This window comes from Crinia signifera, chromosome 5 (genome assembly GCF_055691185.1).
Source record: "Crinia signifera chromosome 5, ASM5569118v1, whole genome shotgun sequence".
Classification (NCBI taxonomy): domain Eukaryota; kingdom Metazoa; phylum Chordata; class Amphibia; order Anura; family Myobatrachidae; genus Crinia; species Crinia signifera.
This window is the reverse complement of record NC_139221.1, coordinates 287550789-287565160: the sequence shown is the minus strand read 5'-3', so window position 1 is coordinate 287565160 and position 14372 is coordinate 287550789. Positions and strand designations below refer to the sequence as shown.

Sequence of the window (14372 nt, the reverse complement as noted above, 5' to 3'; positions counted from 1 at the left end):
TTATTCTGAGAAGATATGGATAATATTATTCATGTCTTAATATGCTCCTCTAGTATAGAAATACACATAGACCGTAGCTTACAAATCGGATCGGTTATATGGTGATCATAACATATCAGCGATGCACGATAGTAAAAAACTACTCTTATCACACAAATACCCGGATCCTTTCCCTCCCCCCCCCTCTTGTCTCTCGTGTTCCAAAGTTTATAAACAATCTTGATTCATCTCTGTTTCTAATTACATGTCAGATGGTAAATTAATATGTTAAGTTTGAATATACAATTATTTGTAATATATTGTACGCATAGACTAGTAATTGTTCCGCTGTTATTAACATATTTAGAATGTACATCTCATTAGTAGTAGTGTGGCCAATCCCGGGATCGGGATCGGCGGGATCCAGGGATTTGGCCTAAAAAAGTCTGGGATTTCAATCCCGGCATTGGAGAATCCAATCCCGGGATTTCGGGATTAGACTGCACATGCGCAGTCTAATGCCGGGCAGCATCTGAGCACTCGCTCAGATGCTGCCCGGCTGTTCCCGTAACCTGACCCGGCGTGCGGCCTGCGTAGCGTGACAGTAGAGGTCACGCTGCGCAGGCCACACGTCACCAGTGACCGCCTACCCGCCTCTTCTCCGCCGCCCGCCAGCACGCCGGCCTGACTCCGCCCGCCTGCCCGCCTATTCTCCGCCGCCCGCCTGCCTCCGCCCGCCTGCTGTCTTCTATGGAGGTGCACTTGCCGGGAGGCACCGTGCACCTCCAAACCCACTCCCGGCCGCCCGCCCGCACTCTAATGTAAGTAGATGTGCGGGTCGGCCGGGGTGGGTCCTATGCTAAAAATGTTGTTTTTTTTTTGGTGGGGATGCCAATCCCGGGATCGAGCATTTTTCAATCCCGGATCCCGGGATTGAAAAAATGCCCTGGGATTGGCATCCCTAATGTGGATACGTTTTTTTTTGCTTTGAGGGGATTGCTGTAACTGTCACTATGGGGCAGCCTTGGACTGGCCCGGTGGGGGACCAGGGGATTTTCAACCATGCCCACATTTTTAGGTGGGTGGGTCCTGATGAAAACGTATAATGCCACCAGCCTGTCAGCCCGGCGGCTGCAAAATGCCTCTGTTATTGCTGCCCATGTTGTGACGTCACACGCCGGACCCGCCCTGTGTTTCATCACATGCCGACACCCCCCTTCCCCCCCCCGTGAGCCTCTCCCCTCTCAGTCTAACACTGCTGTGGTGGAGCTAGTCCTCCTCTGTGAAAGAGAGAGAGAGAGAGAGTGTTTAGTAACAAAGGCACTGACAGGGGCCTTTTTTTCCGTTTAACTAATTTTTATTAATAATTTTCAATTTAAAATGTTGATACATAGCAAATTGTAATCATAAACATATGTATAGGAATACAAATGGGCCATGTTCACAATCCTGTTACCTTCCACATGCCCGATACATACTCCATGCAGTAGCCACTGGTGTTCTGTATTCACTGAAAAGATTAATGAATGAAAATGATGAGGGGGGGGGGGCTTCATCTACTGACACAACCATAGGAGCTAAAAAATGGGGGTAGCATCTGTTGAATGTTGGGATTCCCCTTTCTGCTCCAGTAAAAGCTTATGTCAAATGATACTACTGACAACTAAAGCTGGGTACCACTGAGATATATCTGCAGATCAATTGATCTGCAGATTTATCTACAGTCGGTTCGGGCAACGTGTTCTCCATACACGCTGTCCATTCCGTCGGGACTAACACAAATGGGCAGGTGCTTTTGCATGTACCAGCCCACTGAGCTGTCAATCACTGATGCGCCGATCTATCTTTAGATATATCGGGCATCGGCTGTGTTGCACAGCCAACGCCATATATCTATGACCGACGCAGTTCATATATTGATAGTTCACACCTTAAAGGGCAACATACAATGCAATAAATTGTGCCAAGTCTCGGTTCTGGAGATTATTGGGATCCCTAATGGGCACCTAAAGACAACATAGCTATTTCAAAGTTACAGTCACAAAAATTACTTTTATATAAACTCCAGCTCTAGAGACAGATACACCAACATAAATTAAGTGAAAAATGATCCTCCTTCCTTGTCTATCCTCCGCACTTTATGAGGTTGCATGAGAGCCGACAGCTCCTCTGTGTAAATAAATCTGCGTTGCTACTGACACTAAAGTAGAATTATGTACACAGATGTAGGTGCAGTTAGACACAGAATTTACACACACCACATATTTTAATCAGCATAGTTTGCTTGTGCATCTTATTCACATAGCAATGAAAATAAGATGCATTTTCAGGGAAAGATACACCCGAAAAAACGTTAGTAAACTTGATCGGGACTAGGCACCAATCTAGATGGGTAGTTTAACATGACTGCAGCAACAATGAGTGTTTGTGTGTGTTTTTTGGGTACTTGTGTAGTTTCACTGCGGCAGTTACGCCGTCAGGGTAGCATTCCTGTTAGAATCAGCGTAGTGTTCCTGCGGCCAGCGTAGTTAGCGTAGTCAGTCAGAAGTAGTGTAGTGTTCCCGCGGCCGCTTAAGCGTCCCTGGCTACGTGTTAGCAGGAACGCATTTAGAACAAGTAGATGCTGTAAGATTTTCATTGATGAACGTTTAATGATGAACATATAACTTGGATGACATGCTGCACTCTGCTTGCTGCATCACCAGCTACTGCATAACAACCAGGAAGAGAAAACAGGAAGTACCTGAAAAACTTTATCAACAACTATCAGACATACACTGACAATATCTATCTATAAGCACAGTTGAGAACAGTGGTTGCTATAATAAACATACAGAAGTCTAACACCCCCACTCAACTACTGCTTCTCAAACAAGTCCCATTCTAGATCTGATATCCTCAAACTTTGGCCTTGGTACTGGCTTTGTCATAATATCAGCTAACATATTGTCAGTCTCACAATATTCAAGAAGAATTACATTTTGCTCCACAAGATCACGTAGATAATGATGCTTCACATCAATATGTTTGGTTCTAGCATTTATCTTTTCACTGTTTGCAAGTTTTATACATCCCTGATTGTCCTCAAACAATATCGTTGGTTTTGCTACTGACTCTCCAAAATCCTGTAGTAACTGACGTAACCAAACAACTTCTTGACTGGCATAAGCTGCTGAGATGTATTCCGCTTCTGTTGATGATAAGGCAACTGACATTTGCTTTTTGCTGGACCATGATATTAGGCTGTCTCCAACCTTGAACAAGTAGCCACTTGTTGACTTACGATCCTTGTAATCACCTGCCCAATCTGAATCCACATATCCTGTCAATTCAAGATTTCCTTTTTCTGACAATGTCAGGTTCAAGTCCTGTGTGTGTTTAAGGTACTGCATGACTCTCTTGATTGCATTCCAATCTCTTTGACGAGGTTTACTCACACGCCTACAAAGATGAGACATGGCAACTGAAATATCTGGCCTTGTAGTGGTTGCCACATATATAAGTGCCCCCACTGCTTGTCTGTATTGTTCATTATTGGGCAAGAGATCATCTTCTCCTTCCAGTTTGAGATAAGCTGCGTCCATTGGCGTAGTCACACCTTTAGCCTCTGACATTTTAAACTGATTGAGAATTTTAGTAATTTTAGCAGATTGATTGAGCAGAAAAATTCCATCTTCTTTCCGCTGTATCTGGATTCCTAGATAGTATGTCACCTCTCCCAGATCTTTAGTTTCAAAGTGTGAATTCAGAACTTCACTTAACTTTTTGATTTCTTCATTTTCTTCATGGGCAATAATCAAATCATCCACATACAAGAGTAGATACATCCACTTCCCATCTTCAAACTTGGAGTATAGGCATGAGTCTGCCTTACTTCTTGTGAACATTTCGTTTAGTAAAACTTCATTTATTTTACTATTCCATGCTCTTGCTGATTGTTTGAGACCATAGAGAGATTTTTGTAATTTGCAGACAAGATGCTCTTTGCCCTCTACTATATAACCTTCAGGCTGAGCCATGTACAATTCTTCTTCAATATCACCATTGAGAAAAGCAGTTTTAATGTCAAAATGCCTTACTTCCATATTTCTTAAAGCAGCTATGGCCATCAAGGTTCTGAAAGTACTCTGTTTCGCAACTGGTGCAAAAGTTGCATCATAATCTTCACCATATTTTTGAGTATAGCCCTTTGCTACTAATCTTGCTTTAAATCTGTGGACTTTACCTTCAGAGTCATATTTGGTTTTAAAAACCCATTTACATCCAACTGCATGTTTTCCTACAGGTAACTCTGTAAGTTCCCATGTCTGGAGCTGTTTAAGAGATTCCATTTCTTCATCAGCTGCTTTAATCCATTTTTCCTTTTTATTAGTGGGCAGTTTTTGCATGTCTTTCCAGGATTCTGGTTCAGGTTCTGGTGCTGTTCGTGCAAGATAAGATAGTCGCTTTGGTGGAATATTCTTATTACACCTTGTAGAACTCCTGACTGGAGGTAGAGGTAATCTTTCCTCTTCAGCAGTAACAGGATCACTTATAGCAACTTCAATATCATTTTCTTCTACTGACGGTGGTTGTTCTTCAAGCTGCACTGCCTGTGTCATTTCTTCAAATGTAAGATACACTGAGTTTTCATCAATTATAACGCTTCTACTTATTGTCACCTTGTTGGGTACTTTATGTAGAATTCTGTATCCCTTTTGAGACTCACTGTAACCTACGAGCACTCCTTCCTCTGCTCGAGCATCCCATTTTGAGCGCTTTTCCTTTGGAACATGTACAAATGCTTTACTTCCAAATATTTTAATATGATGCAGGTCAGGCTTCTTTCCATTCCATAGTTCATATGGAGTCTTTTCAGTTGTTTTACCTAATAAACGATTTTGCAGATAACAGGCTGTCATGATTGCTTCTCCCCAGTAAGTTGCTGGCAAATCTGCATCAAAGAGCATGCTCCGCCCACTTTCACATAGTGTCCGATTCATTCTTTCAGCGACACCATTTTGCTCTGGATTATATGGTACCGTAGTCTGGAATGTAATTCCATGTCTTTTCAGAATGGTTTGTGTTTTGCCACTCTTGTATTCTGTGCCATTATCTGCACGCATTATTTTTGGAAATCTTCCGAACTTGTTGTTTACTTGGGCAAGATATTCTTCAAGTTTTTCTGAGACTTCATCCTTACTTTGCAGCAGGTAAAGAGTTGTGAATTTGGAGTAATCATCAATGAATGTAAGAAAATATCTTTTCTGTCCTGGGGTCATATTTTTCATTGGTCCACATACATCTGTGTGAATTATATCCAGACAATTCTCAGCTCTACTATTACTTGCTTTTGGAAAAGGTTTTCTTGTCATTTTCCCTTTTAGGCAGCTGGTACACTTCATCATTTGTGTGCAAGGATCAATTTTGATACCATTTGCATGCTGTTTTTGGGCTAGTTTTCTTATTGCTTCTGGATTTCTGTGCCCTAGACGACGGTGCCATACATGGATGCAGTTAATATGCTCCTGCTTAGCGGTATTAACAACTTCTCTGCACTTTAACTGATATAGCTCATCTTTGATAGTTCCTTCTGCAAGAATGTGGCTTCCATTTGTAATAATACACTTGTCACAATATGTCCTTGCTTGGCGAGCTTTTTCACTGATAGCAGGTTAGTGTCAAGATTGGACACATACAGTACATTCTTCATAAATATTTTTCTGGTAAATGTTGGAGAGACTGGACAGTAAAGATAACCTTCCCCTATCCCTCCTGAAACCATGTAATGTCCATTAGCTGTAGCTATTCTTTCTGAATTACTTTGGTCCAACTGAGTGAAGAAATTTTTATCATTAGTCATATGACTTGTAGCTCCTGAGTCAATGCACCATGCATTTATCACTGATGTACCTCTGTTACTATGAAAGGCAAATTCAGCATTAGAAGTGTTTCCTGGCTCCTTTATAGCACTGTTTGCTTTTTGCTTAGCATCTTGTTTCTTTAACTGATCCATTCTGGCTTTCCAAACTCTGCAGTCTGCCTTTATGTGACCAGGTCTCTTACATACAAAACATTCACGTGTTTCATGTCTCTGAGTGGATTTCTTAAAACAGTTCTGCACCTTTAATGCCGATTCTGCTAAGGATCCTTCATCCTTATTTGTGCTCTCAGTCTTGCGCTTATATTCATCCACAAGTTTGCCTTTCACATACTCTAATGTAAGTTCATCGTCTGGTCTGGCATCTAGCGCAGTTACAAGTGTCTCATAACTATCTGGGAGACCACTGAGTAGCAGGGCTGCTATATGAAAGTCTTTTATTTCTTCTCCTATGCAACGCAGACGCTCTACCATCTCTAGAGTACATCTTATATAATCCTGCATGTCCTGGCCTTTAAGCAGTTTAGTCTGATACAGCTTTCTGATTAAATATAGCTTATTGCTTAAATTTGCTCTCTCATGTACTTTCTGCAGCACATCCCACATATCTTTTGCACTGTCACAGTTACATATATGCACGATCTGATCATCATCTATACTGAGAGAGATTGTACTCTGGGCTTTCTGATCTTTCTCAGTCCATTCCTCTGTGACAGGGTGAGGTTTAGGTTCTTGTATGCATTTCCACGTACCTTCTCTTATAAGCAGCATCTTTACTTTCCATGTCTGGTAGTTCTGGTTAGTCAGATTCATCACTGTGAATTTGGCTGAGGCACTGTTAATGGCAGCCATGTCTCTTCTGGGTTCTGCCTTTCTGTTTGAGTGCTGTTGAGTGCTTTTGACTCTTGTTACTTCTCTTTCTGCAGTCCTGGGCCCATAACCTGTTAGCAGGAACGCATTTAGAACAAGTAGATGCTGTAAGATTTTCATTGATGAACGTTTAATGATGAACTTGGATGACATGCTGCACTCTGCTTGCTGCATCACCAGCTACTGCATAACAACCAGGAAGAGAAAACAGGAAGTACCTGAAAAACTTAATCAACAACTATCAGACATACACTGACAATATCTATCTATAAGCACAGTTGAGAACAGTGGTTGCTATAATAAACATACAGAAGTCTAACACTACGTTATCAGCATATGCTGCCGCCGTGAAACTACACAAGTAACTACAGTACTGTTGCCGGGAACTGCATCTCTGTCCCCGGCGTCCCTGGCAAGCCTACTCAGCACCTGTCTCACACTGCCGATGCCAGCATGATCCCCTCTCTTTGGCGGAGAGGGTATCATACTGGCGCTGGCAGAAAGGCACTCCATCTGTTTGACATGCAGGAGCATCTCAGACACTCCAGCAACGAGAAGCTCCTGCGTCTGAGTAGCTATTACGGCAGGGTACAGCAACCCTGCCTACAGGGTTGGGGGTTCTGTAGCGCCTTTTCAAACCCCCACTATCCACGGCAACCCGAAGCTTGGCGAGGGGGCGCGTTACGCGTCCTCCCAACCTTTTCATACCCCCACTATCCACGTCGGCATGGAGTTGATTCTATATAGTGTGGCGAGCGCAGCGAGCCACTGAGCCCGAAGCGTGTCGATCGCAGCGAGCCCCGCGAGGGGACGTGGATGACCTTACATGTAATCCGCGTCCCCTCGCTGCGCTCGCCACACTATATAAAATCAACTCCACGCCGATGTGGATAGTGGGGGTATGAAAAGGCTTTTAATTTTACAAAATTAAAGGCTGCACAGAGACAGCTCCTTCTCGACCTGATCGTGACCCTAGAGGCCTGACATAAATCATCTCTAGACGCTAAATACATTACTTAAAGATACCACCAAACGAGATCTGGGCAAATGCAGACAAATATTATTTGTGAAGTAATAAGCCTGGCGCCCTGCTTGCACGTGCCCTTCAGGCTCAGAGCCTTAAATTTTATGTTCACTGGCACATGGAGGTTTGGTCCATACACTTCCTCAAATAGCAGAATCTTTCCAACATTATTACTTATTTATACATATAACCTGAGACCAGATCAGTCCCCATCCGCTGCCCTTAATCAGAGGTTGATGATCACAAACTATTTACACGAAATAGACTTTCCTAAACTCTCGGAAGCCGACTTGACCTCTCTAGAATGACCTTTTTCAACAGTGGCAGCACTGGCAGCCACCCCAGAGGGTAAAAGTCCTGATCCAGAGGGCTTCCCAGTGTGTAACTATAAAATGTTTAAAGCCTCCTTAATCTCTGTTATACCAAAGGAGGGTAAAGACCCTGACCAATGATTGCGCCACCAACCTGTGTCTTTACTGAATTGTAATGTGATACTTTATGCCAAATTGCTAGCGAACGGATTAGGCCCTCTTCTCCCTGCTGTGGTGCATGGAGATCTGGTGGGCCTTGTCCCCAGCCTGGAGGCCAAGGATAACACTTCCAAAATCATAGATCGTATTCACGCTTCCCGGTCTGGGCCCGCCCATGTGGTCTTCCTATCTCCCGACATGGAGAAAGCCTTCAACAGAGTCCACTGGCATTTCATAGAGGGTTGTTGTAGCCATTTGGGCTTAGGCCCTACTGGTCTCCAGCGAATACTAGAATTATATTGTTCCCCCACAGCAAAGGTCAGAGTGAACTATGCCTTCTCTGATCCATTTGAAATTAGAAATCTCTCTCCCCTCATTTTTGTGCTTTGCATAGAAATACTAGCCAGAGCAATTAGAGCCGACCAGAATATTCATGGCATACAGGTGGGAGGTCAAACCTACGAGCTAGCTTTATACGCTGACAATCTCCTGATTACTATTTCTGACCCTGTTACTTCAATCCCAGCCCTTATGTCTGAATTTGGCAGATTTAACACTTTCTAATTTTAAAATGAACTATATCAAGTGAAAGAGGGGATCCTCGGCTCGTTTCCATTTCTTTGGCATCCTTCACATTTCAAATATTTAGAGGTTCTTCTGTCTTGTGTCATTCCTGATTGGCTTCATTTCCTCCCAATGTTGCACAAGCTGAAGATGGATTTTGATAAGTGGACAGCTCTCCATTTGTCCATTTGTCCTGGTGGGGTAGGATTAACACTATAGAAATGAACGTGCTGCCAAAGGTACTGTATGTCCTAGAGGCACTGCCCATCATAATACCAGACTCCTTTTTTACAGACAGAAAACAGAAATGCCACAGCGCTAATATGTAGGAGGAATTAAAATATCTCATGGGATATATAAAAAATGATTTAATGAACTTTTATAATAATATAAATCAAAAGATAATGTCAATCATAATATGCCATGGTATATTTTAATTCCTCCTCACGTATTAGCGCTGTGGCATTTCTGCTTTCTGTCTGTTTCTATTAGTGGGATTGACTCCCCCACTCAACAGAGCAGCTTGGTAATTGGACTCCTTTCAGCACCTGTATTTCCCCTAGGAGAATTTGTGCATCCTTTTTTACAGGACTTCAGACCGCTGTGGGTTGTTTTGTTTAGGGAAAGACAGGACATAGGCTATCTAAATCAATTCTAATTAGATGGCACAAAGAGGGAGGTCTACGACTTCTACACTTTGTCAGTTATTATCATGCGACTCACCTTGCAAGCATTCTTGAAATGTCATATTTCCCTGCTGTCAAACAATGGCCCCTAATTGCAGGCACCACGTCCACTAATACCCACACTCATATCATATTTTGGCTTCTAAAAATCCCTCATCTTAAACTCCCAAATCTACGCTACTTGAAAAAAAACCTACCTGCCTTTAGCCCGGGTCCTTCCTTGCCAATGCCCTTACTATTTCACCCAGACTTACCACCGAGTTCTCTAGCTCAATCTTCTCTTTCTGTCTGGGCCAAAACTGGTATCACAAAGATGTCACTTAGTAGGTCCTACAGGTCTCCATCTATTTACAGATTTCACTCAAACGTATGGCCTACCTTCTAGTAGTTTTTGGGTTTATTTGCAACTAGGACACTTTATAGCTTCCATACCAGCTCGTACTTTGGGGTGGTCTCCTACTCCTTTTGAAAATGTATTTTTAGCTGAGTCCACACCTAGACATCTAATATTACAGCTATACCAAATTTGTCTAATCAGTCTATCAATTCCAGCCCCAAGACTAGCATAGAGACCTTAAGCGAGAACCCACTGAGATCCAATGGTCTTGTATCTATAGTTCCCCTTCCATTCAAGTCTTAGAGACAAAATATAAAATAATGTCCAGTTGGTACTGCTGACCTAAACAGGTCCATCGTATGTTCCCGATGGTATCTGCCCTTTGCTGGAGTTGCAAACAATCACAGGGCACCCCTTTTCACATTGTGGCACTGCAGTATAGTTACTGGTTTTTGGCAGCAAGTCCATAAGATTACTCGTGAGCTCACTGGATACCCAGTTACAGAAACTCCTGAGTTCTGGTTCCTTAGTTTAGTGGATATGCCACTTTCCCAATACAAAAAGTAATTGCTACGGCATTTAGTGAATGCAGCTAGGACAACCATACCTTGCTTTTGGTGGACCTCTATACAACCGCCCATCTCCCGCTGGATACGTAGAGATGATTTCGACATGGCTATGGAGGACCTCAGTAACACCTCACAGATTCTGACAACTGACTAGACATCCGAATACCACAATGACGTACCCTCCTCTTCTTTTTCCCCACCCTTCTCTTGTTGTATTTACACCCCCTCTTTGCTTTTTTCTCCAGCTTTCTCTCCTGCCTTGTTTATTTTCTTCATATGCTATAACGAAGAATAAATAAAATAAAATAAGTTTGAGGTAAAAATAATAATATTTCAATCAATGATTTAAAAAAAAAATGTCATTTCTCTGGTGTGTCATATTTCACAGATTTGACTGTGTGAGAAATAAATTCTGGGTCGCTGCTTTCGGAGTCCTTTCTTCTGGATTGGCCGTTCTCACCAGCTTTGGTCTGCTGTTACTGTGTGGAGTGCCCTTTGTCGTCACAGTAGCAAATGCTCCATTTCTTATTCTGGGTAAGTTTATTAGAAGGGTGTACTATAAGACTGAATACCATATGGTTCAAGTTAGGAGTTGTTACATTTACTTATGCGTATATATCCAATATATATGCACCAACATAGGCACCAGAATGGTGTGGGTACTTCACTTCAACAAATGGCACCAGACAATATTCCTGGGTGCATGGGGCAATGTGGTCAATGCAAGGATCACCACGGCCAACCAGCATCAAGACGTGCACTGTCCCCTCCACCTCTTCCGCGCCCCCCAGCTCTTCTCCGCTTGCCTCTGGGGCTCTCCTCTCCCATGCACCTAGTAGTATGTCACTAATACTTAGGTGCTGATATATAGTATATTAATATATTATATTATTATACCATCCTGCACTATAGTTGTATTTAGTGCAGGACCTTCCTGTTCAATTACCTAGTAGTATGTGGCTAGTTACTGTAGGTTGGCACCTCCTCGGGGACAGCTATGCACCATTGTCACCATCCATTTCACACATTCCTCTCAATTTCCCACTTTGTCCATCTCGCTGCCCAATTGGTCCCAAATGGCCCCCTACCTCATGGCCCCCCTGATAGAGCTCAATTAAGGCTATTCACATATGGGGTACTTAAGACAGGGGGCCAAAAGATGTTAAAATAAAATCAGTGTGTCATCATCCATGTGTCAGTTTATTCCTATGTCAGCGTCTGTCAACTTTGGTGTGGCAGTGTCTGCCTGTCGGTGTGTCAGTCTATCTGTGTGTAACCATTTGTCTGTGCTAAGTCTTTCATTGTGCAAGCATCCATCTGTCAGTGTGTCAGTGACAATGCATCATGTCTGTGTGTCAGCATCACTACCCCAGTCTGCTTCAACACCCCTGTCATCTTAAGGACACGCCCCCCTTTGAGAGACCATGCGTGCTTTTCTAGTGTGCAGACGCTACAGTACACCCTGGGATGGTTACTAAATCCCTTTCAAATTTCTATACCCTTCATATAAATGCTTTGTTTTCCAGGTGTTGGCGTGGATGACATGTTCATTATGGTTTCCAGTTGGCAACAAACTAAAGTAAAGAGAACAGTTGAAGAAAGAATGGCTGAGACATACAGTGACGCCGCAGTCTCCATAACAATCACAACGCTCACAGATGTTCTTGCTTTCTACATTGGGATTATGACACCTTTCCAATCCGTGCAATCATTCTGTATCTATACCGGAACCGCCCTATTATTCTGTTTCCTGTATAATATCACTTTCCTTGGGGCATTTTTAGCCCTTAATGGTAGACGGGAAGAGAGCAATAGGCATTGGCTGATTTGGAGAAAAGTGAATGAGCAACCAGATGATCATCGTTCTTCTTCGTATAACATGTGTTGTGTCGGGGGAAAATACAGCCAGATCACCGGTACTGAGAGTGAGCATCCAATTACTAATTTCTTCCATAAGAAATATGGTCCATTTATTACCAACATCTGGGTCAAGTGCTTGGTGCTAGGTCTGTATGGTGGATATCTGGCCAGCAGTATATATGGCTGCTTGCAGGTACAGGAAGGAATCGATCTACGCAATTTGGCTGTTGACAACTCATACGTTCGTTCTTTCTATGACGATGAAGATTCCTATTTCTCAGAGTATGGTCCCAGAGTTATGGTTGTCGTTACAGAAGAGATTGCATACTGGGATCCAGATGTACAACATAAAATTGACAAGTGTATAGAGTCATTTAAAGGTGGCTCCTATGTTAGTGAGTCTCTCTCAGAGTCATGGTTGGATACATACATAGACATTGCTAATGTATTTAAACTTGACATAAATGATAAGAATAATTTTATTGGAAATTTGTCAAACCTATTTTCTTTTATTCCCGATTATAAACAAGATGTGGACATATACTCAGGGTCTATACAAGCCTCTCGTTTCTTTATCCAGACTGCTAATGTTACTTCTGCAGTAGACGAGAAAGACATGTTATACCATGTCCGGAACACAGCGATGAGCTGTGACATCCCGGTCCTTGTGTACCATCCAGCCTTTATATACTATGACCAATATGCCGTAATCATCCAGAATACCATACAGAATGTTGCGGTTGCTGCAGCTGCCATGTTTGTGGTCTCAATACTGCTAATTCCAAATCCTCTATGTTCCCTGTGGGTGACTTTTACCATAGCATCTATTATAGTTGGGGTCACCGGCTTTATGGCTTTTTGGGATGTTAACTTAGATTCCATCTCTATGATCAACCTTGTTATCTGCATTGGGTTCTCTGTTGACTTCTCAGCGCACATTTCATATGCCTATGTGTCTAGCCAGAAGTCCACAGTCAATGAGAGGATGAACGACGCTCTACACTCTCTTGGTTATCCTATAGTGCAGGGTGCTCTGTCCACCATTCTCGGGGTTATTGCTCTTTCCACATCAGCGAGTTACATCTTTAGAACATTCTTTAAGATCATATTCCTGGTTATCACATTTGGGATTCTGCATGGGCTGGTTTTTCTTCCCGTTTTTCTAACCTTGTTTGGAAAATGTGGCAGAAATCGTGATGATGGCACAAAAAGGAAAACATCTAAAAGCCAAGTGTCTGCTGCCATCGGAGAAAATCCAAACAGTTATGGTAATCTAGAAGGTGAGATGGGAGAACAGTACTATAATAAACATGGCAAAGCAATACAAACTTTTGCTAACAACATTTTTGTTCCAGATGCTGACTGTCCATAGGTTCTTCTCATAACATTTGTCCTTTTAAAGTAACATGCTTAATCACATTTTATTTATGCTTCCATTTCTATATAAAACAATATCATTCCCAGAGAGGTGGTAACGGCTGGCTCATTAAATGCGTTCAAGGCAAAGTTAGACAAACATTTACTGGAGAAAAACATCCATGGGTACAAATAAGAAATATAATTTGTCTGTAAAATACCAGAACCTACCAAATCAGCAATGGATATCTATACCAGGTTGAACTAGATGGACGCAAGTCTTTTTTCAGCCTTACCTACTATGTAACTATGTATAACTATTGCGTCTATACTTATGTCTGATTTCCACTTGGTAGTATTAGAGTATGTTACTAGGATTCATTTTACATAAAGTATATTTATGTTGTGGATCATTTTATATTTAGTGTATATGAATTGCATGTAATTGATTGCACATGTACCAATACTTATGTATCAGATTTTCTTGTAACACAAAAAAAAATTAATATTTAAACAGTTTTTCTATTGCCTAATCGTCTCAGTGTTATTTTACAGTAATTTGTTGGGTCAATTAGATGTTGCATTTACTGCAAGGCTGCATTTGGTGCTTCCATATTGCACACAGAGAGGCGCATTACCAGATGCACTGTAATACAAAGTAGACACTCACAATAATATATAAATGCAGCACATGAATGCATGAGACCACACAGTGTATAAAGACACTCATACAGTGGCATGACTATAGCTCCACAGACCCTGTGGTGGCTTGTGGGCCGCAGAGTCTGTTGCTGCTG

At 42.2% G+C, this 14372-nt stretch overlaps 1 protein-coding gene across 1 annotated transcript in view; it reads left to right on the top strand.

The window, feature by feature from the left end:
• The window catches only part of LOC146079726 (patched domain-containing protein 3-like), a 50313-nt gene extending 36296 nt beyond the window's left edge, over positions 1-14017 (top strand). Inside the window, exons 3-4 of the mRNA XM_083186385.1 lie at positions 10748-10893; positions 11886-14017. Coding sequence (XP_083042511.1) covers positions 10748-10893; positions 11886-13591 — 1852 coding nt within the window. The 3' untranslated portion in view covers positions 13592-14017. The remainder of the gene's footprint in view (positions 1-10747; positions 10894-11885) is intronic.
• The last annotated feature ends 355 nt before the right edge of the window (positions 14018-14372 follow it).